Source organism: Orbicella faveolata, unplaced genomic scaffold (genome assembly GCF_042242905.1).
Source record: "Orbicella faveolata isolate gen_17 unplaced genomic scaffold, um_ofav_v1 contig_24, whole genome shotgun sequence".
NCBI lineage: Eukaryota > Metazoa > Cnidaria > Anthozoa > Scleractinia > Merulinidae > Orbicella > Orbicella faveolata.
The window spans coordinates 9,143,997-9,167,564 of NW_028301552.1; the positions used below are offsets into that span (position 1 = coordinate 9,143,997).

The window sequence follows — 23,568 nt, forward strand, 5'->3', positions numbered from 1 at the left end:
AGGAAACGAAAGACACCAAGAACGATCATAGCAACGAGTATCTTATTTACATAGCAACGCCAATCGGATGTAAAAATAATTCACTAAACATGTAAGAATAATGTACTTACGATCAGACCGTCGTGGAAATTCGCTAACAGGTTTGGAAACTACCGAAAGAGAAAACAATCTGTGCTTGGAGGTGGGTATCTGTCACACGTTTTAACTCGTTTCAAACAAGAAAAGGAAAACTTGCGTCGAATTCTTTTTTTTAAAAAATGGGCTTAGTTTCGTGATTTCTCCCTGGCCTCTCGGATCGCCAGTGCATGAACAATACAGCGCAACTTAACAAAAGTCGATTTTTCTTTACGTCTATATTCTTAACGATTGTTTTATCGTGTGCTAAATTTTCAGACTCATAAAAAGTCTTCGAGTAAACGTGAATACAGCTTACGATTCCGTAAAAGAGAACGCTTTAGAATTAAAAAGACAAATCACAGAAAATGTGTTTCACACGTGCCACAAACTGTACTTTTTACTTTGGTTTTATTTACCCGCAAGATCTGAAATGTGTACAGACATTCTAGGTTCAGTGAATTCATGTTGTACCTGTACTGATTCGACATTTCAGTATTTTAAACTGAGGATTTCATCCACTGCTATCGATTAATCAAGTGCCATTTTGAAGAAGCCCAGCAGATTCACTGTTCCGAAACATTGCCTGATCACAAATGATTTGAAGCACGTACACTCGGCAAATCATTGTTGTAGTTTACAACAAATGTCGGAAGCCATCCTTGATTATTAAATATTTTATTGACACTTTTGGTATTCAAAATACTATCCCTGTGTTCATTGATTTTGTTGAAATTATTCGAGCCTCAAGAAACAAGAAGTGTTTATGAAAACAAACACCGCAGGGACACTTCAGAATGTCCGTCTTTTTATTTATTGGTGCGGTGTAATTGAGTGATGTGATGTGCGTGTCGACACCCACTGTCTTTACCTAACAACTACAAATTTTGGAAAATATGACTGGTTTTCAAACAGTACGTAAGGTTACTTCTGTTGATGAAAATCTCTAACATGAAAGACTTTATCAAAGGACACAGCAGTCCAACAGGTTCACATCATAAGGTAATATTGATCCACCAAAACATGGGAAAAGGACACTTCAAATTCAAAGTACATTTTTGTGACATGTGCCATCTGCTGGGACACTGTTCTTCCTTTTGTTGACAGTTTGAATCTACGACTAATTTAAGGGATTTTATCATCTGCAGAGGCTTTACTGATAACTAACAGATTTGTCCAAAAATTAAATAAATTTGTAGCACCTCATTACTGATAAGAAGTGTAATCATTTTATGATGGCCCTCTCAATCACCAGTGGGGTGTGTACAACTTTCTCCAAAACTATTAGCTACATGGGGCCTCTTGTGATCACTCTCACCCTTGAGCTCTCTTCTGTTCTCCTTTGTCTTCAAAGGCAGCCAAGGCAATTTTTGGTGAGGCTGTATGATGAAATTGAATGCCATTCAAACGTATCATTGTTCAGGATTCTTACAATATTATTCCTTTAATTCTAATTTTACCATAGATTAAGTGAGAAACTTCATGGCGCAGATCCTTTATGACAGCTCACCAACGCGGTCACTGCATCAGTACAACAGCAATGCAGCGATTTCTTCCCATGTCCCTGATACTATGAAGTCAGTCTCGGCAAATATTTCTCAAGCAAATTACAACATGAACCACAATAGAAGTGCCCCAAAAAAGAAGAAGTTATCTCGTCTGGAGTTACTCAGAAATGATTATAGCAAGAAACTTCAACTTGAAAGAGAAGAGAAGATCAATAAGTTGCGAGTTGTTCAACAAGAAAATAGTCTAAAACCAGGCAGTAATGGTGGAGGGATGGTACGAGAATTCTTTGCAGAGAGAAGAGCAATGGAAGCTACGAGAAAAGGACAGAAAAATCCTGAACTGCTACCCCCGATTGAATCACATTTCAAAAAGGTGAAGGAGCAAAAACAGGACACATTTTCACAAGGCATAGTTAAAAGTGAACAACTTTCAAAAACACACATGCCGGCTGGGAGAAGAATTAGTCTGAAACAGGAACCTCTGTCACCACAAAAACCACTGTCTTCAAAATACTCAACAAGGATTCAGACAAGACACATTGGCGTCAATGTAAGGAAAAGGACAAAGGGTATTGATAAACAAGACCCTCTGCCTCCGGTAAGCAAGCGTGGCTCTGATGTCACAAGAAGAAAACCACCAACTCCTAATAAAAGATACGAAACTCATTCCATTTTGGCACAAGATGATGGTGAAGATTTTGAGACTTCTGGCCCATTCATGCCAGTACCTCCTATTGAGAGTAAACCAAACACAAAACGATCAAAGGCTCCATTACCATCCCCAAGTGCTGAAGAATCTGTCAGCGATTACGACGATGCCCTTAGTACCCTTACAGATTATAGCAGTGTACCTCCAAATCTAAGTAAACTAAAAGCAAAAGCTCTGAGGCAAAGGCAACTAAGCAAGCAAAAATTAATAACTACGAATCAGCAAGATAATGTTGATAATGGTAAACTGACAGACTTCCAAACATGGCAGATGGAACAGGACAGAGAGAGAACAGAGCGGCTGGAAAAACACAAACAGAAATCAGAGTTGTCTCTTTCCCAAAGGGAGAACGAAATTCTTAATAAGATACAAGAGGAGCAATTGCGACTTGATAAGTTAAAACAGCAGAGGAAAGAACTGGAAGAACAGGAGAAACAGCAAAAGGAAGAGCATGAAAAATGGTTGGCAGAAAAACACAGTTTAGAGGAGCATGCCATCTTGCCTCAGCAACATGATCCTGCTGAAGATTCTAAACAGATCAAGAGAACAGTCTCAAAGAAGGTGCCAAAACCCACCAAACAACCAGTGAAAAAAGAAACTCCCCCTCCTACTCAGACACTGGAGGACGAACTTGATCAAAGCGAGAATATCCATGACAATGCATACAATAATTTCTATGATGAAGCAACCAAGGATGTTAATGAGGTTTTGCTTGCTGTCTCCCCCTGCTCTATCTGTGGACGTAATTTTGCTCCAGACAGGCTGGCCAAGCATGAAAAAGTGTGCGCAAAAACTGCAAACACAAAACGGAAGGTTTTTGACACAAGAAAGCACCGAAGTGTTGGTACTGAGCATGAGAAATATGTAGAGAGTGGAAAATACCTGGAGGAACCCAAGAAAAGGGTAAGTTGCATTTCCATACTACCTGCACCCTTAGATTTTAATAGCTGTTATCAAAACACTATGAGGAGGTGCAGTGGCCTCACAGTTATAAACACACTCGCCTCCGGATCAAACAGTCTGGGTTGGAGCCTTGGCCAGGGAGATCGTGCTGTGTTCTTGGGCAATACACTTTACTCTCTGAGTTCTTTTCTCCACCCTGGTGTATAAATGTGTACCGGCAAATTTAGTGGTGGAAGGTAACCCTGCAATGGACTAGCATCCCCTCAAGGAGGCAGTGGGTATTAGAAATATTCCTAGTCACTTCATGCTAATGAAACTGGAGATAAGCCCCGCCCTGATGGGCCACTTGGCTCACATGCAGACTTAACCTTTACCAGTCAATACACTGCAAATAGATTAACACATCACCTACATCCATCCCCCAAAATGCACACAGGATGAAAATGTTAAGGGTCATAATTTACATGAACCACCTTAAAGGTATTAAAGAAGAATCCCAGCACAAGGCAATTGAATTACTCAAACCTCATTATCTATTATGACTCACTATATACCCCCATCCTCCCCGAAAATTGTTCTGGTAAAAAACTTGGCACAAAAAATTTCTTAATAAACAAAAAATCATCTGTCAGTGTCATAGAATCAATCATCCTTCACACCTGTCCATGACTTTTATTCCCGGGTATACCCCTCCAACTGAGACAATGCCAAAATAGAAACTAAGCTTGATTTTATTTTCATTCCAGCCCAAAGCAGACTGGAGAACTCAGCATGAAAATTTTGTCAAAGCTATCCGGTACGCAAAGGGAGTGAGCAATGAACCTCCGCCTCCAACAGAAAACCCAGACTATGTCCAATGCCCTCATTGCGAGAGGAAATTCAATCCTGCTACAGCTGAAAGACACATACCAAAATGCAAAGACATTAAGGCCAAGCCTGCTCGTTTGAAGAAGAAACGATGAAGATTAGACAGTTCGGTTTTTAGCAAGACTATTTTAGAATTTATCAAAGTGTGAGGAGCTCAAGACATATTTTTATTTTAATTCTGTAAACTTTGGTAAGACTATTTTAGAATTTTATCCAAGTGTGAGGAACTCATATTTTATGCGGCCCAAGATGAAATTAGTTTTTAAGAGTGGAAATGAAAGAGGAAAGAAAATACACGTTAAAGAATTGATCACAATGAGACAGGTATTGTAAAACACATTTTAATTAATGTTTGAGAGGCAAACAAAACACACCCTTGCCGAACTCTATGTTGCGTTATGAACAAACAATGTACATGTACGTCTCAGTCCGAATAAATACTCTTCTAAGTTTCAAACTCTCAGATAATCTGACTTACTCTTTTGTAGTTATAAAATACATATGTACAAAATATCTGTATAAATATACTTAAGTAGATAAATATTAAGTCTTCAAGTCAACAAACTATCAGATAAAGAGGACAATTTAACAAGACCTTGTTGTAATGGCTGTTTCACTTAACCAAAACTTGAAAAAGACCTTACTTAAAAGAAAGAAATTATGGGTGCACCTTGCTACATGGGCTCAATAACCAGTCACTATTTGGGAAAGGAGCCTGCAAGGAAATCCAGCTTGCTTATACCACACTGTATCAAAAAGGGAAGGTTGGAAAAATATAGACCTGATGTTAAAGAAAACTTAATGTAATAGGTTAATGAAGTGTCCAAAGTGAAAAAGCCAAAACAATTCCATACCTATTCTGTAAGAAAGAAAATGTGAAGACTTATAACACTCTCTAATGTCAGGCCCCAGTCGTTCAAAAGATGGATAACGCTATCCACCAGATAAATTGCTATCCAGTGGACAAGTGTTCACAAAACAAGCCATGTTATCCACTGGATGGTGAAGTCTCCAATAGATAGCGTTATCCACCTTTCAAACAACCCAAGTCAGATCTCCATGTCTATAGGCACACATAAACAAACTTTAGATAGTTGCAGTATATACATAGGAGTATATACATGCCCCAAACAACAATGGGTTTACATGATGAAATGCACCCGGTCAGATTTACATTATCGACATAAAGCAGTCATGAGAGAAATCCCTTGGATTTTAAAATCAGATTTTATGTGGGAAAACTTGACTAGCAAGACATGAGTGTGCATATCATTTCATGAAAAATGGTTGATATGGTTGGAAAAAATCACAGAACCTTTAAAATAATCAGTGACCAAACACTTATCAAGTGACCCTTTCTGAGAAACTCCAAACTATTCAATACCAAAAATACAAGCTAGTTCTGATGAAAACAAACTACATCCCTAGACCAGATTGCTCAAAAGCTGATCAACACCAAAACAGGGTCATGGTTTGAAATTCTCTGGTATAAAAGTGTTTCTCATTGCTAAATGTTTTGTTTAGTTTGGCATGATCAACATCAAAACTGGAAAACAGAAAATAAAAGCAAAAAATAAACAGAAAACCTCAAAGAAAAGTTACAAAATTGATTTCAACATTCAGGCTTACAATTGTTATGGATCAACTACTCATGCTTTTAACAATCGAATCCAAGTAAAAAAAAACTTACATTAGAATTCAGATCTAACAAAATTACAACCACAGGATAGAAGTCTAAGTGATGTACACATTCCCAAGATAAGTTGATACTGGTCATTGTATCCTGCTATATACCACTTTAAAGGTGAAAATCTTTGCTCTCTCCACACAGGTGTTAAAACTTAAGTGAGTACTGTAAGAGTTCAGATGAAAGGAAACGCTAACATGTTTATGGTAGTTTAAAGCTAACAAATTACAGCAGAAGTCGGAGGGAGATTGCAAGCTGCTAAATCTGGTAAAAAGTGTATGTTTACTTGTTTGTTGTTTTATTAATTATTTATTCACATTTAAACATTAACTTGGGTTTCTATCAAATTGAATGTGCCATGTACTCTTGAGCTGGCGTGAAATTTGACCTACATTTTCCAAGTTTACTTTTCAATATCCATCACAATCTCCCTCATTCTTCACTGAGTTACTATCACTTCAAAAGTGTATTCTATCATTGAAAAATCTACCACCCTCTGATCTAAAGCTAGCATTGTACAATTTTCAGTCTGCATTTCATGACAGTTTTTGACAGTCATCAGAAATACTTCCTTCACGCATTCCAACAATACAACAAAGCTTGATTGGTAGCTTGCCATTGTTATCAGCAATCCCACACAGAGGGTGACGGAAGCCTGCTTCCCTCATCTGAGATAAGAAAACACTGCCACCAAACTAGCCATGTTTAGTACTGAATCGACCCTTACACCCTTTTTCTGTACAACAGTTTTCAAAAGACACAGAACTGGTTAGAACAAACACAAGATTATTTCTCTCTCTTTCTCTCTGTCAACCACTTGCTAGATTATTGTAACCTACAAGCAAGACTTTCCAATGACGATTTAAAGAGAAGCAAAAAGCTGATCAATAGTACTGCTAAGGCTCAAAGGGTTGTAAAATGGTTGAAGAAGTTTTCATGTGGGATCAACCTGTCAGATCTTTTGTCGAGAATCACCCACTATCATTTTAGATCACAACAAATGTAAGCCCAAGACAAAGGCATGCTGCAAAAACCAAAAGATAATCTTGAGCATTTTTGGACATCAGAAGTGATGCAGCACAGAAGCAGACAACAAGTTACCAATCAAAATTGGTAAAAAGTTCATCTACAATACTGCTTTCCTAATGGAAACTTCCTACTTCTCCTGGCTAGTCAAGAGTGACCAATGAACAGAATGAAATAAATCGCTGACACAAGATGTTCAACTTGTGAAAAATGTGGCTGGTCACCTCTACAAGACCTACTAGTCATTTGGCCATCTTCTGAGTTAATTATGTTGGTATCACAAGGTATTGTAACCAGCACATGACCAATTGCACGAAAACTTTCATTTATACATACATATCTAAATGCTCCGAAAATTGAGCAACCATATATATTAAACCGAGAATAAATGAGAGCTAACTTTACTCTGAGTCTAAAGTTGCAAAATGCAAAGCTCAATTAACTGATGTCAACTTGATACAACCTCTGGGCTCTTCTGCCACTTGTAGGCAACCAGTGATGACACATAAGGCGGGTTAAGACCTGTAAGGTATCTCACTTGTATCCAAGTAATCTACCTTTTTAACGTTCTGTGTGCGATGCACACGACTTGTAAAAGGTTCCAGAGTTAGGTACTAATATGTAGCCAATAACAGCGTGGAAACATGCCGGCTGAAACATGTTAATAGGCAAAGCCTGGTTCTTCGACTGGTGCAAGACTGAATGATGGGTTCATCTGGATGGGCTTGAATGACAACACAGCTGGGTCACAGCCCCGACTATGTCTACCACTGGAGATACTCTGCAAGGAACGCAAGACGAAAACAGGGAAGGTTATTTAGAACAAGCTGGGAATTGTCATCGGGGCTGTTGTTTAGTTTTGAGTCACCTGTACCCTTGTTCTCCACACCCACAGCAAACTTGTTACTTTGTGGGTGAATTCTTTCAATAACAGGCAATTTCACCTGTAGCATGGAGGGGAAATTAAGCACACTCAGCCGTAACAGGTGTTACGGGTTATGGCCCTTAATGGCAGCTCTGGTCACGTTGCTGATGAGTAACAAGTCCTATCCATTAATATTAACAGAATGATGTGTACTTTCAGATTTGTCACAAACAGTCCTTCAAGGTAACAGTATACTACATTTTTTAGGGACACCATGGGCACAATAACTTTAGAAATTACAAAAAATAATAATAATAACAATAGTGCATGCATGTTTACAGTTAACAGCCTGACACAAACACTTGAACAACTCCAAACTGCATACAAAGGTTTACAATAAGTACTTTGAACTTCTCTCAAAGTAACTCAAGTGTTTGTGTCAGATTATGTAAACACAACATGATAGTATAAGTGTCATTGACTACATGTAGGTAAAATCTGAGAAAAGTTGACAACATTACGTTTACACAGCCTCACACAAACTCAACTGGAAACCTGTCACGTCAAGGGTCACCACTGTATACCCATTATTACCCACAAAAATAAAAAAAATATATAGACTGAATAAAATAGCTAGGGTCTAAATTGTATCTCTACATACATGTATACATGGTCTTGGAAGGATTTCCATATAGCCATGTATACCCGACTTCAATTTCTTTTATAGTACCCAGGGGCTTCATTACACGTTTCAGCAAGAGGTCAACTGGTTTTCACAGGCGGGCAAAACTTTTTGAACTGAACTACTTTATAAGAAAAACTTTCCTCTTGATGGTCAAACCAGGCAGGCAAAATCATCCTCGCAGCTGGTCAATTTGCCTAGTTCTTAATGAAACCCATGACGGTATCCACCACATGTACACAAAATAGTCATCATGAATACTGACAACAAGACTCCCAAACTTTCATGTACAACTAAGTATGGGATTTTATGGAATCTTACCCAGACTTTTTGTAGAATGATCATTGCATATCTGGCGTGTATTTTTTACATTAAAATGATCCAACGCTAGGCCTATTACAAAATCGTTCATTGCTATTCAGAACATGTACAGCACCACACACAATGTTGTCACAAGTACACCCTTCCTACTGGTGGATCTGTGATTTGACAGATGACAATACACAGAAAAATTATTCTTACAGCATGTTAGCAAGCACATAACTTACCCTTATTCTTACTGGTCTCGGTCTCGACAGGCCATGTGTATGCTTCTTTATTAGCACCGATTTCTAGAAACAGAGAATTTCAGTTAATCAAAAACAACTTGTATACATCTCTTGACAGCACATTGCTACCCATCAAAATTGGTCACTTCATAAGCTCTTCTTATTCTCTGTCTTGAGACTGAAGTTCATCTTGAAGGATAGTTGAACACTTCAGTTGACATGTGTGAAGATGTGGTGTATTTAATTAATGACCCAAGGTCATGGAAAAATACTCAACCACCTTCAGCCAAGGTGACTGTCACTGGCAGACACTGTTTTTTGACTTTTTTATTCTTTTAGGAAAGGGGACCAAGACAATCACTCAATCCTCTTTGTGTCCTTCGGCGGAGGAGGGGGGGGGGGGGGGGGGGGACAAGACATACTACATATATATTTTTCAAGGCAATGCATGTCATTATGTTTTGTCAGTGGACAGACAGTAAAGAACCTATCTGGTTTGTGATGGACTACCATTAGTGTCTACTAATAAAGAATATTCAGTTACTCCAGGCTTGAAATTTGGCCTACTCAACTCATATGACTTTGGGACAAAGGGAATTCCAGACTGTAAGAGGTATTATCACTTTAGACAAGGGCCCTTACTAGTTATCTCTGAGTTTGATATCATAAGCCACCAAAAAAGTTTTTTTGTTGTTACACAGTTCTTGGTTATTTCTTCTCATGCAACACTAGAGATTTTGTATAATTTAATGACTAATGAGCACAACTGAAATCTGCTATTCAATTTGTCAGCCAATCAGCCTTGATTCTTATCAATCCTGACACAAAGAATTTCAGCAAATTGCATCAGCCTGACATTGAAACACAAAAGGTTCTTTGCACAGGAATTTCTCAATTTCACAAGACGTAACGCCAGCATATCTCAGATTACCCGTTACGGGAACATAAACAAACAGAACTTACGAGGCCAGTGGCAACAACGCAGTCAACCGCAACTCTGCGCGAGTGTCTTTGGAAATAACGAAGGCAGGGCGTTGAATTGCCGCCTCTCAACAAATTGCATCAAAAAGAAGCTGCAGTTCATTGTAGGTCATTTCAAACGGGTTTTTGGTGTCATAATTGTTGTGGTGTTTACACTGCATGCAGGTAAATCATCAGAATAAACACTGGCAATATCACATTTACATGCACGAGTAGGCAGAAATATTAAAACAATGGAAGTTATTGTTTCGACCAAACGAAGGCCTGATAATCTTTACCTGTTGCATCTTCTCGAAGTTTAATGACGGCCTAGAGAAAAATCCATCATCTTCGGCGAAAACGACCCGGTGTTTTTTCCTCGAGTGACCCTCTCTTGTGTATGTCGTTGGCCTCACTCTTGCAGAAAAAGCAGAATGTTTTGATAAAATTGTGACTTTGCCAGGCGGACTTGAGCTGAGCACCAGCGGGCCACTCTTTTTAGAACAAAGTTCTTTGATTTCATCGTCACTCGATGAACTATCGTTGCCAGATGCAAATTGTTGAAGCAGCTTGTGAGTGTTCACTTGAGACCACTTTCGCTTTTCCGCGGCACCGCTTTCTCTACTGGGAATTTCTATCGGCAAAAAACCTCTGTTTTCTTCCCTGTTGTCTCTCGCTGTGTAGATATTCTCCTTTGTCGCCTCATGTTCAACTTGTCCTGCGAAAGATGACTTGATCTTTAAAGACTCCTCGTGTATGTTATTGTTGCGGAATGCTTTGTCGGCTGATGGGGCCAAGTTAAAACGACAAATATTAGTGATATCGATGTTGAGACTGAATAAAACAGAGCAAATTTTTGATTACCTCCATTTATCTCCCTCAGTTCGTCATCTTCGTCTGCACTCTCCTCTAAGTCGGAACTTTCTGGTAAAAATACCTGAAAAAAATATATTAACGAGAAAAAATTAAAAATTACGCTTACCCAGCGTCTATGATACCAGCTATAAGAACAAATGAGTTCGTGTCAACACTAGAGTTATTGCGAAGAAAGGAATCGTTAACTCTTTTACCTGTGGCTCGTAAGGCTTGACTTCATTGATGGATTGGTTCTTGAACTTGAGAGCCAAAAATTTCAGCATTTCTTTGCTGATAAGTCGCTGGGTGAACTGTTGGATGGCGGGAACAAGAACGTATTTCCCGCGAGTTCCTGTGGCGTCAAGTTGACGTCGCGGCGCCCTACACGAAAGAAAGGAAAAAAAAACAAAAATATATCGGCATAAAAATTTATTTCTCAGACAACGTAATCATTAATGCTTTAAAATCTACGTTCTTCCAAATTCTTCAATTACACTCAGCGAGGGTCCGAAACTCATTGAAATGCAGTTCTTGCGGTTGAGCAGCGATCACAGAAACAGGTCAAAAATGTCAGCTAGAATTCGTGTTTTGCTGCACGGTAAAATTATAATCCCCCTCAAAAATCTAGTTCAACGTGAAATTATAATTAGTGGCCCTTCGTCTGAAAGAGAGAATTTACCTTCAAATGAGAGCGACGAGCTAACAAGCTTACGTGCTGAAAACACAACACACAATTCGAAATTGTACATGCATCTAACCGAGCTCCCATCTTCGATTCGCTGTCGTTTTACTTCCAAGGGCTCGATAAAGCAAGGTAAATTTCGAGGAATAAACGAAAATGTCATGAGACGCAAGTAACGCTTAATCCATGAGAGACCTACAAAGGTTCAAACGGAGACGACAGACAAACTCGTTCTTTTTAAACGAGAAAAGTCGGACATTTCGGAAGAGCATAAAAAATTCAGCGGAAGGACGGGTGGTTGTACCCTGCGAAACACCACAATATGTTCAAGATAACTTAAAAATACACACCAACCGTTTGACCACGCTGAAATATTAAGCCCTGAGTAAGACACTGAACTATTCAAGCAAAAACCCTGCCTTCGTTTAACTTAACTAGCGGACGGCAAAATTATGAAATACGTAAGCTCATTTCCAACTCACAATGAGGGCCAGGTGCCGTTGACAAAGAAATGCGTGTTCGTTTCTACTCCTTCGCTCCCCTGCGGCAAGCTACATTTTCGCTATATTTTACTAAGCACTACCAAGGAGTGGAAACAAAACATACTAGAGATACAACAACTCGTATAATTCTAAGAACGTCAAGCTTCAAAATAATGCCGCAAAGAAGAAAATTTCATTCTCAAAGTGTGTACGAGCACAACCATATTTATACATGTTCAACGACGTTTTGAAGCATTAAGGCGAGTCAAAGAGCTTCTGATATCAAGTGTGCACAACGGGATAACGAGAAAAGTCGTAATAAAAGGAATACCTTGAAGCGAATCCCGGAAAATCTACCGTGTAGGTTTCATGGTACGTTACAGCTTCCAGTTTGAGTTTGCAAAGCGACGTAAATGAACACTAGGGAACTAAATAAAGCTCTTGGGACTGAATTGGAGCGATCTGATTGGCTACTGGCCGTGAAGACAGCCCATTCACTGCACTGACAGTACAGCCGGTGAAAGCCAGTGACATGACAGCCGGCCGCGCGAGCCATCACCCCCGCGATTATCATAAATAGCAAAAAGTACAATTGAGTAATGGTATCAACTTACCTACACATATCAGACATTCTATATTCCCACAAGTTTAGGCACGATACGGCAGCTTTTGTGAAGCGCATATATTGAATTTTCAATGACATGACCTGGACCTAAATCCCTGCTTTATCCAGGCTTTATTGAAAAATGGTCTCCAAAACAAAAGAGACCACTTCAGTGTGGCAGTGGGGGCGGGAGCCAACAAAAGAGATCACGGTACGATGATAATTTTGAAAGCTGCGCAGAGAACGCGCAATTTCCGCTCGTCTCGTGTACGTGTCCGGCGTTCTTGTTTCAGTGATAAGGGACTTGCCTTCGTGGTTTAGTTTTGCCATCTGTACTTTTTCAGTCACAAATGTGACTGAAATATTATACCGTACTCTCTGCTAGGTGTACATGATGCTGGACAAAATTTGGTCACGCGAAACAAATGTCAGACGCATCTCGTTAACAGTAAATTTGATTAACTAATAAGTGCAGAATTTTTTCTTCTGTTTTTTCATATTTTCGGGCATTTTCGGGGAAGGACGAAGTACATTAAGAAAACAAAAACTTTTGTTAGCATTTAGAACTATCAAAAATTATGGAGATCAGTAGCAGAGCATATGGCAAAACAGATCCGGTCCTTGAATTCGGTTTTGTACCAAGAAGATCCTTGAAGTCGCTCGAGGAAACTGATATAACACTTTTGGTACTGGTTCCAAACGAAAAGCTGTCGTTCAAAAAGGTACATTTCAAGATTTTTTTAAAGTCTTTTTACGAACAGCAAGTCAGTGTATCGGTGTATTGTACGATAGATAGGCAGGTGGATACAGAGTACTTGAGAGATATACATGTTTATTTTAACCAACCAATTAACATACTACAGATCTGTCCCAACAGTCTGCTTTATAAACGAACTCTGACCGAATAGTAACAACTATAAATAGCGCTCTGTTTAGAGAAGGTGTGCCTTTAATTGAGGCCAGTCTTGGGGCATACTGTATGTCCATACTGAAACGGGCAGTCATTAATAGATCTCAGTCGTATAGCACTGGGCTGGAAACAAGCAATTTTTTTGTTTAATCTAGACTCGATTCTACGACGATGTAATTACTACCTGGTCAGCTATTCATATTTCGCACAGTCGAGCCTAAAAACTTTCGAAGATTTCAGTTACTCCGTGCCTGCAATTCTTCTCATGTTTATTAAACTTCATCCTCGGAGACCCAGGGACTACTAGTCGGAACGATGCGATATTTTCGGGCGAGCGATATTTTCAGGCGAAAGTTTACTTCAAGAGCGGACAAGCCCCTGGGCAGTTATTCTTACCGAACCAGTTCCAGAAGTGTTCGAATCCCGTCCCGCTGATTGGCCAGAAAAATATTTTTCTGGCCAATCAGCGGAACGGGACAAACCGTGACAAGATACGGGTACCCCAAGCGTAGGGTAATACTCCCGGCTGAAAATTATTGTAACTTATAGGGGTTTTGATATGAATCTAACGAATGCAATTAAAAAATTAGTGAAACAAGCCCCCGTGTTGGAATGTCGACCTAAAAGATCCTAAAACATCTCCAGTGCTGAAGAAATAGCCTGAAGATCAGTCTGATTGCACCACATGCAAAATGCACACTGTCTACACTAAATTATGCCCTTTGTTTGCCTTGCATGGCTGTGTTCCTGGTAGATTCTGCTCGCCTTTTTAGGTGGTTTTATCCTTGTTTTTCATTCTTCACCACCATGAGCGGAGATTATGACGAATTCTCCGTCATCGAAAGCAAAATGAAAGTGTAATGTGGTGTATGTATTAAATTAAGGTACATGACATCATTAAACATGGCATATTATCAATTTGTGTCGGATCACTGATAGTGAATCTCACCTCCAAATCGAGCTCTAAGCCTGATCGGACAGTGCTCCGAAAACAGTGTCAGAACATCGTTCAGCCTCCATCTCTTTATGAATTCATGATGTGTAAACTATATATATATATATATATTGTACTTGATACTTCACGAACATGTCTTGTGAGCAAAGATAACAGATCTACACCAAGCGCTGACAGATACTCGCTTGAAAAAACAAATTTCATACTGTGTTGAAGAGTTACAGCTGTTTTGAATTCTCGGCGGCGCTCCAAACAATCCGAAAAAAAAAAAATTGAAATCTTCCCAGTGGCCTAACCAAACAGAACCGAAAACACAATTTATAGTTTTTAACTTTTTTCCCCTCAAGGAATGAAAAATGTTCAAGGAATATTCCACTGGAGCAAAGGCAGGTAATCGATCCGTTTATAGCTTGGGACTGTCCACAAAGCTAGGGTCATCTGACTGCATACAACACACGAGTTCCTAAAATTTTAATTAAAAAAAATTTAGCTTTGTTTAATTTATTTTCCTAATAGAGCGTTTTCACTCCCGTGGCAAGCACCCGTGTAAATTTATTGGAACAAAAGGAAGGGTTTACATGAGAAAAAAGGTCAACTTTGATTGGTTTGGTACACCAACATGGCCGCTGTTTCATTGTTTTGGAATACCAATATGGCTGCTGTGACGTCTTGAGAAAAAAAGAGGACCAAACACAGCTCGGGAATTTTCAATAGACAGACAGAGAGAGACAGAGACAGAGACAGAGAGACAGAGAGACAGAGACAGAGAGAGACAGAGAGAGAGACAGATAGACAGACAACCTTTATTTAAGACACGCCTATGATTAAAGCTCAGTAGCTTATGGGGTCGTGCGCAATAAATTAAAATTAAATTAAATTAAACCTCGGTACAAATAGCTGCACACAGGACGCCCTACAACTGAAACAGACAGCCGATACAGTGACGATTTATACCGGCTGATATGATCACACCTGAAGAACTTTGTTCGGTGAAGAACGAAAGCAAATTAATGGTGGTGCACGTGATAAGTTAAACGCAAGAAGTTGTGTGGTTATGGTCTAGCCTGAATCCTAAGCCTCGACATCGATATTTTGTCGCGGCCGCTCGTCTCGGATACGTCACTGAAATGAATCGACCATGATGGCCTGAGAAAAGGCCGTACTGGATCTAGGCGAACGCCAGTCATAAAACTACACGGTGAGCTTGATGTGGTGTTTCTCTTCCTAATTTACCACCAGTAACTAGTGTGGGTTTTGTGATTGTCCTAAACCTAAAGTAATCTCAAACGAAAAGTCAAAAAACTTTACGTTGAAGTAATTCAAGTACAGCTTGTTTCAGTTTTCCTGTTCTTGAGCTTAACTTGCTTTTAAAACTCCTGACCAGGACATTTCTTTCCCCAGCCAATCATCCCAGAGCTTTTCTCTATTAAATCCTTCTGTCGCGAAAAAGCAGTGGTCGAAGCAACCGCGAGATATGAGAGAAAATAAACAAACAACCCAGCTTGTTGCTTTAGAAGGGCACCGCCCCTCTTAACCGTCCTCGATTATTTTGACATTTTCAAATACTTTGCGCTGTTATGTATTTCCATAATGTCTGTTTCTGATTTTGATAGAAATCGAGCGAGAAACTAGATAAGACGTCTAATTAGTAAAGGTGGGTATAGTGATTATAGTGAGTCAGCTTTTAGCCAAGGTGAAGTTTGCTTTTTACTCCATCACCTGGACATTTATGTAAAAGAACCTATTCTTTCAGCCTCAACGCCGGTAACTTAATAAAAAGCATTTTCCGTACTTCCCAAAGGGCATTCTAATAGTCTTAAACTTTTTAAATAATTTTCGAGCTATTTTCAATTCAGAAACAAACTTTCCTTAATTAGTTTCTGGTTGATATTTTGCTTGCAGTAACGTGGGGTGTTGGAGAAAATGAAAACAAGCCTGGAAGGCAGTTACTATAACATTGATTTCGTTGCTGCGTTTACGAGATAAGGAGTTGAAATTCGACTTTAATTGAGAAGATCCGTTTTTGCAATGCATATGCCCTCGAGGAATCGCCAATAAAAACATCATTAAAAATAAATAGAACGAAGCTGAATTAAAGAAATATATTTAAAAACAGACTAAAGCATAGAATTGTGGCTTTATACCGTGACTACTGAAATATTTTTGATTTGTATTTGCACGGGTCTCTCGTAAATACAACCAGATCATAAATATAAAATTATGTCAGCGAATAGCATAGCGACCCTTGTACGAATTCGGTCGAATTCAATTCCCGAGCGCTTAAATAGATAATAAAATTCGAATAGACTTCTATTTTAACTGAGTCTAAAATTTGTTTGTTCTTAAAAGCAAAGTGAGTTTAAAATGGTTCTTGCCGTTTTATTTTCGTGGTCATGATAACTGAATTGAAGACAGGAAAATCGGAAGCAATATCGAAAAGTTGATAGCACTCCAGTGATAAATCAGAGACATTATGAGAAACCTGGCTGAAGGACACACTTTTATTTGTGATGTTAGTTTTTGTCTAATTGCCTCTTTATTATTTACCTAACACAAGGTGCTTCAACGGGTTTTCAGCGGAAATTGTGATATACTTGACGAGATAATCACGGATAGAAACTATAGACTGAATATGTTAAAATGGACTAAAAATTTAAATATGGCGAGTGATGATACCGACCTAGCTCAAACCTTCTAATTCTGATTCCAACGAAAAATTCTACATAATTGGATTCGCGTAGAGTAAAGATTTCACCCCAAACGAGCGGGTTTCTTGTCTTTAATTTGTGTTTACATGTCCGTTTGTTTGTTCACTGAGCCATAATTTCTGATTTCTATGACCACTGGGTCTGATGTCTGGTATTTCATTTAGCATAATTGAAACCGAATGAAAACTGAAAACCCGTCTGATGACTGAAGAACTAGAAGGTTCGGAAGAGGAACTAAGAGATGGATTGATCGATTCATTCGATATGAAAAAGAACACCAACTTTAAGAAGTGCGGGGAATGGAAGAAAAAAGTAACATTTGCCTTGAATTGTCTCCTCCGTAATAAATAAATAAATAAATAAATAAATAAATAAATAAATAAATAGATAAATAAAATTGCTAATGACCCTTGTGTTGTGATTCAGTGACATGCAATTCGCGGGCATCACTGAAAAGTTTGAATTTAATCCCAAGCTTTGCAAGGTTTTGAGATCTCAAATTAAATTATGACTGAAAAAATTCGATACACCTATAAAATATTTGCTATTCCGGACTGGAAAAGAAAACGAACTCGCTGTTTTTCTTATTATTTGGCGCGAGCTCAACAATTAATTTTAGCAAATTAATTTTAGGCGTCTTTGGCCGCCAGTTCCAAGATCACAGTTAACAAGGTCTTACAATAACGTCGTTGATATTGTAGAATGTAGTTAGTCTTCAGGAATATCTACAACCAGGGCTTATACATATAGTAAATAAATACCAAAACAGATGCATTTTAAAATCAAACGAAAACGAAAAGAAGGTGAATTTACAAAAGGTAACTTAACATAACTCGGTAGCGGGTTTTCATAACTGAATTCACAAAATGACTAATTTATAACCAGACATGCAACGTTTGAAATTTTCCGGATTGGTCAATGGACGAAAAATAACATCAGGGATCGGAAATTCGCCAAAGTAAAACATTAACTTACCAATTATGACTGCGGAAAACGCTGATGAGAATTCGGGGTTTGAAGCGGGTGAGGTGCCGAAATGTGTTTCACAACAAAACCTACCAAGGGCTGCCGTATTTTCCCATCCCTTTGTCACGAAACCACAACCATTTAAACTGAAGGACAAGTCATAAATTAAATATGTTCGTATAATTAACAGTGTTTGTTCAGACGGGCTTCCCTGGCAACTCGCGTGGTTAAAGCGAGACGTGCGTGGAACGGGTCCGTGGAACGTGTACTACTTTCTGCCGAAAGGCCATCAACTGGTATCGTCAGCTTTAATCCTAACAACGGCATGAGCCCCGCTGTTTGGCGCAGCAGAGACCCCCAGCATCTCGGAGAGAAATAACTTGAGATCTGTTTTCACAGTTTTGTTTCTTGCAGGTGAAAAACGAGAGCACGGTAAATAATATGCAAGTTATGCTTGTGACAACGAGATCTCTATCGGCCATGCCGGTGATCGATTTCTTTACGGCAAATAAATAAATAAAATAAAATAAATAAGTGGGATCTGCGCCATTTAGTAGTGGCACAATCACTCTTTGTCCACTGCTTTCAGACCAATTTGGAATAAAAAAATGTTGGTTTTTGTGGAGGGAGGAAAACCGCACAATCCGCGGTCTCTTTTGCGATCGGAGAAAGCGGGGCATTCAAAGGTCAATGGCCAAACAAAGCACGGGCGCGTGGTGAATCTTATGACGATAGCGTGGGTACAAAAGTTAAAGTACTCTACTTGCAAACTTTAAGTACCTTGTGATCTGAATTAATGGAATTTCTAGTAGATTTTTCCATCTTCGAAGTCAGGGATGTTTTTTCCTCTTTCTATTTATGACCGTAGCTACTGTTTTGAAAACAGAGAGCAATAATAAGTGGAGCAAATTTTAGGCTGCCAAGTTGCTAATTCGAACAAATTCTCCTTGCCCCAGACATAGACCTGATACTTACCGGAACACAGGGCATTTAAATGTAAGAAAAGCCTTTGAAATGATTGTAGTTATTTGTTTGTTGGTCTTACGTTCCAACAAACGTGATTTTTTTAATGCTCCACAGTGTACTGCAAAATATTGAAGAGTCGAATACAAGACCTAAAATTGGCATGTCACGAAAGATATGTGCTGTATAAGCAGGTATAAATGTTCCGAGCTAATACCGCGCACAGAGATCGAATACTCCCCGATTTCTAAAGAGATTTGCTAAATTCTGAGGAAAACTGGGTAGGAAATGTAGAAATGATCGTTACCTTGGAATCCAGAAGGCTCTTCGAAAAGGTAACAAAGAAGTGGAATGCGTCCCTCCAGGACAGGAATCGAAAGCGATAGTAGTGGGTCAATCAGGGCTACCGTAAAAATAGTGTAACAGATTGATAGGATAGGGTTTTATCGTAAATGATATACGAGCCGTTTAAATGAAAACACAATACAGATATAATTGACACCAGCCTAATCCGGGGAAACGCGCACGGAAAGCACATGAGGAAAGAAAAGCATGCTAAGAATTATTTTGGTAGGCTTTGTTTTCAAGCGAGGAATTAAACGAAGTGTTGACGTCTTTGGTTTGTAAAATACACGAAAACCTGTGATGCTCCCTGAAGGGTCCTGTAATATTGCTTCATTCAAGACCATGCCCCACCCAGCAGATCGTTTTAACTGTCACGCCATATTTTGAATCTCTCGAATTTATCAAAAACCATCCTGGCTATAGCACTAGAAGCGAAATACTCATCCAAAATACAGCTTTTTACGAGAAAGAAGCTATTTACTCGGCCGTGTACAATTTAACTTCGTTTTCGAGGTGTTACATGGCATTAAATCAGCGAATCAGAAGACAGAATTGACTCTTTTGACAAATGAGGTGTATCCAAGCTTATTTCGGTTTCCCGCGCTGGACAATCTCTTCATACACCGACAAGTACTCGTGCGTTACAAAAACTGGGTAACTAGGTATTTGCCGAGTCAGATTCAACTTACACCGTCCAACTTCTCTACGAAGTGGCCGTTGTAGAGAGGTGGCCATTACGGGGAGGTAGGAGTGTAATATGACTCCAATTTTTTTTTCCGGGGTGCAACGTTTTTATCCTTGAAAGATGCTTATTGTAGCATGTAAATACGTAGCACAATCAAAATATATCGATAAAACATTAGCCAAACAGAAACAGATATACCAAGAACGCGCGGTATGGATCAAACTTTGTGACCTTCTAGAAGAAAAAGGGATTTGTACAAACCTGTTCCTCAGACGTTGATTAACTGGGCGTTTTCAAGAGGTTATTTTGGTAAATGTGATGGGCCTCAATGGCCGTTACCGTTGTGGAGAGGTTAAAATATGAGTGAAGGTATGGACTGTCCGCCGGAACAGAAAAAATGACCTTAGCGGAGAGGTGGCCGTCAGTGAAGCTTCGACTGTAGACAATCTAACTAACTGACCGAGCGATCGATGATGAAGCATTCAGTAAATTAATTAAATGAAATTATTTAACATCAGGCGGCGGCTGTAGGTGAAAACAGACGCGTAATTCTGTGAACTGTCGCTGATCAACAGCATGCCTCTATATATTTGCACTCGATTGAGATTGCTCCAACGTTTTACAGTCTTTTTGTTATTTGAATATATTTTATAAGAATATCGAGGTTAAAATTTGCGAAGTTTTAAGAATATCTTAAGAACAAGCCCGAGGCTGAGATTTTGAAAAGAATCTAATTTTGTGCGTTGAAAATTTGTAAATATAATACAATTATTTGTTTCTAACTAAACCGTATAGAATCCTTCCTTTCTCTAAGCGGCAAAAATAGCCAAAAAACAACACAGTCGGTACTAGCTTTATATTCGATGCTAACGAATTTTCTGCAAGACGTTTTGTGTTATGAAGTCTGGCTCCAAAACGGTGTTATTTTAATTTTTTTCTGTAGTCTGGCTTCAAAATTACTTCAACGCCAACAATGTCGTGATAGGACAGATAATCTGACGGCATCCACTTTGTATTCCTTTTATTTAGACCATAGTTAGTTGAGGAGACTACGTTCAGACTGGGCCATGCTAGGAAAGCAATATCCTTATAGAAAAAGAGGGTGTGCAGGAAAACACCACTGAACTAAATTTGATTATCTTGGGTCTTGGTGTGCTTTAAAATCGTTCTATTTAGACTATTCTTACATGCAAGTTCACTAACAAAGTGGAACCACGCCTATATAAGATCAGAAGCATTATTCGTGTGTGATTACCGACCCCAAACTGCTCCAGTTTCAGGTTTTTTAATGGGCTAAAAGCTGCGAAATGAATAAATTACTTGAAGACTAAGGGATTGTCTCAAAAGCTGCCGATATTTTGTCAGAAGACTATCTTGAAACCTTTATAGTTGCGTAATACACTTTGCTTCCTTCGTCGACGCGTTACACCTCAAGTGAAAAGCCACGAACAAATGCTCTCACTGAATTTCCTCAGCGTTATCATTAAAATCCAGCTAGTAAAAAGAATAGTCATAATATTGGTTGTCTTATAACTAGGTGCGGTTAAACTCGGGTTTTATTAAGAGTAAAATTTAAATATATTTGAATTAACAAACAAACCTCAAGGTAAATAAATATTTTGTTATCTTGGAAGGAATAAAATATTAATTGATAAGCGTTGCTTTGGCAGTATTTTTGCTGTTGATACAGTTGTAGCATCATGAAAAAAAGAAGACATTTTTTCCCTATTTATCCGGGCTTAAGCGGTCCCTGTATCTTATCGTTCCTACCTATATAATATGCTATTATAACAATAGTCCTTCGAAAACTATTTCATTCATTCAAGTTCGCCCAGATGTGATAAAGTTTGCAAACTAATTTACTGAATTTCTTCGGGTAAAGTCTGTAAAATTAATCTTGTTCTGTTATATTTCCACGTGAGTCGGCAAGGAGACAACATCGCGGCGAAACACACAAAAGAACAGAGTATGGGCGAGAAAAGCTTTTGCGGAAAATATTCCTCCCCTTACAAAGTGATGCATTATTCAGACCGTTAGGTACATCGGTTACGGCTCACACGAATCAAGAAGGAAAACTGTTCTGGGTGTATTGTCCGAGATGATTTAGCGGAGGAATTTTAGTGAATATAAACGTTAAAAATACTCACGGTTTGTTCAGTGAGAAAGGTTGAGCCGGAAAGGAAAATTCTCGAGAGCTCCTCGCTTCCCCTAGTCGTTGATTAAAATTAGGAAGTCTGTGAAAAGTTTCAATTTTAATTTAGTTCTCTTGACAAATATCGCTTTCGTAAAGCAAATAAAGCGGTGTTTTAAATATGAATGTAAATACACATGGCCATTATTTCAACACTGCGACCAATCACCGCCGTAATATTTCCATCTTAATAGCATAATTCAGAGCGATAACTCAGTGATAACAGTATTGTTTGTAGTGTCATCCCCGAAGGTTCTAGATATTCCCAGACGACGAAGCCAGAGGAAAATTTGCCGAAATACGAATTCGCTTCTCTCGCACTATTATGGCTGCAATAAAGTCTCCCGGCTGTAGACCACACAAACTTTGTGTTGTGTTGTTCGAGGAGACAAAAGTCTTTCCGTGACTGCTTTGGATACGCGACGTGAAATTAAATTAATTAGTTCGCGGAAAAGGAAGTTTTCATAGTAACAAAAATATGACCCTGGGCTATTTAAATCAAAAACAGAAAGTCTTGGAATATATATCTTGTCTTCTGTCTATCGTTTTTTTTATTATTATTTCAGCCCCGTATATACCTTACGTGGAGATGCATGGCTTTTCTGCAATGATGAAACTAAGACTGTTTTGTCATCTGCTTAACCTTTTTGGGCCGGAAAGACAAAAATAAACCCTGATTGGGCGGATACGAAGACTAGTTGTGATTAAGTCTATGACTTTCTGATTTCGTTCTTTTCCTTTATGGAGATGATTAAACATGGCAAGAGTAGACTCCGCCAAACACTGATAAATTTAAAAGTAAAAAAAAATTAGATTCAACTTCTTACCTTACACATGTTGTCAAAATACTCAGGAGTGTTTAGAATTCTGTTCAGAATTGTCTTTTGAAATATTGTACATGCTGCGCATCAATCATACTTGGCCAAGTCAATTTTTTCAACAAGAAAAATAACTTAATGCTAATTATTCACTGCTATTAGCCTTATTTGTAGAGATATTGAATCACAAAAAAAGTAGAAAATTTTACGTTACCAAATTTTAAACGCAAAGAATAAAAATCACCAATGAAAACTGGTTGATCTCAAGGCTTTTCCCTCCCCAGGTCTCAGTTACGTTTACCCGAGGCTTTGGGAAAGAGACGAATAAATCTGGTCCGTGAGTGATTTTTGCAAAGGGAAAGCTTATTTTCTGAAACTAAAATGAAAATAGAAAACAATATATATATATATATATATATATATATATATATATATATATATATATATATATATATATATATATATATATATAATATAATATATATATATATATTTTGCACTTTTGTCAAAGCCATGTAAAACATCTATAATTTGC

General features: G+C 38.5%; 2 protein-coding genes across 4 annotated transcripts; one reads left to right on the forward strand and one right to left on the reverse strand.

Moving 5' to 3' along the window:
• The first annotated feature begins 43 nt into the window (after positions 1-43).
• On the forward strand, positions 44-4,569 carry LOC110052658 (uncharacterized). Its single transcript, XM_020758801.2, has 3 exons — positions 44-181; positions 1,580-3,234; positions 3,981-4,569. The coding sequence occupies exons 2-3, from the start codon at positions 1,597-1,599 to the stop codon at positions 4,194-4,196; spliced, it is 1,854 nt and encodes a 617-aa protein (XP_020614460.1). The 5' UTR covers positions 44-181; positions 1,580-1,596; the 3' UTR covers positions 4,197-4,569.
• LOC110052663 (uncharacterized) lies at positions 4,429-22,196 on the reverse strand. Of its 3 annotated transcripts, none has more exons than XM_089292482.1 (6): positions 22,172-22,196; positions 10,940-11,105; positions 10,734-10,806; positions 10,169-10,653; positions 8,910-8,972; positions 4,429-7,595 (listed from the first exon to the last, which is right to left on the reverse strand). In XM_089292482.1, the coding sequence occupies exons 2-6, from the start codon at positions 11,006-11,008 to the stop codon at positions 7,476-7,478; spliced, it is 810 nt and encodes a 269-aa protein (XP_089148608.1). In that variant the 5' UTR covers positions 11,009-11,105; positions 22,172-22,196; the 3' UTR covers positions 4,429-7,475. The 3 variants fall into 3 exon arrangements, with proteins under 3 accessions (XP_089148608.1, XP_020614468.1, XP_020614467.1); XM_020758809.2 differs by lacking the exon at positions 22,172-22,196 and adding an exon at positions 19,302-19,403; XM_020758808.2 differs by lacking the exon at positions 22,172-22,196 and adding an exon at positions 12,220-12,327.
• Between the last annotated feature and the right edge of the window lie 1,372 nt (positions 22,197-23,568).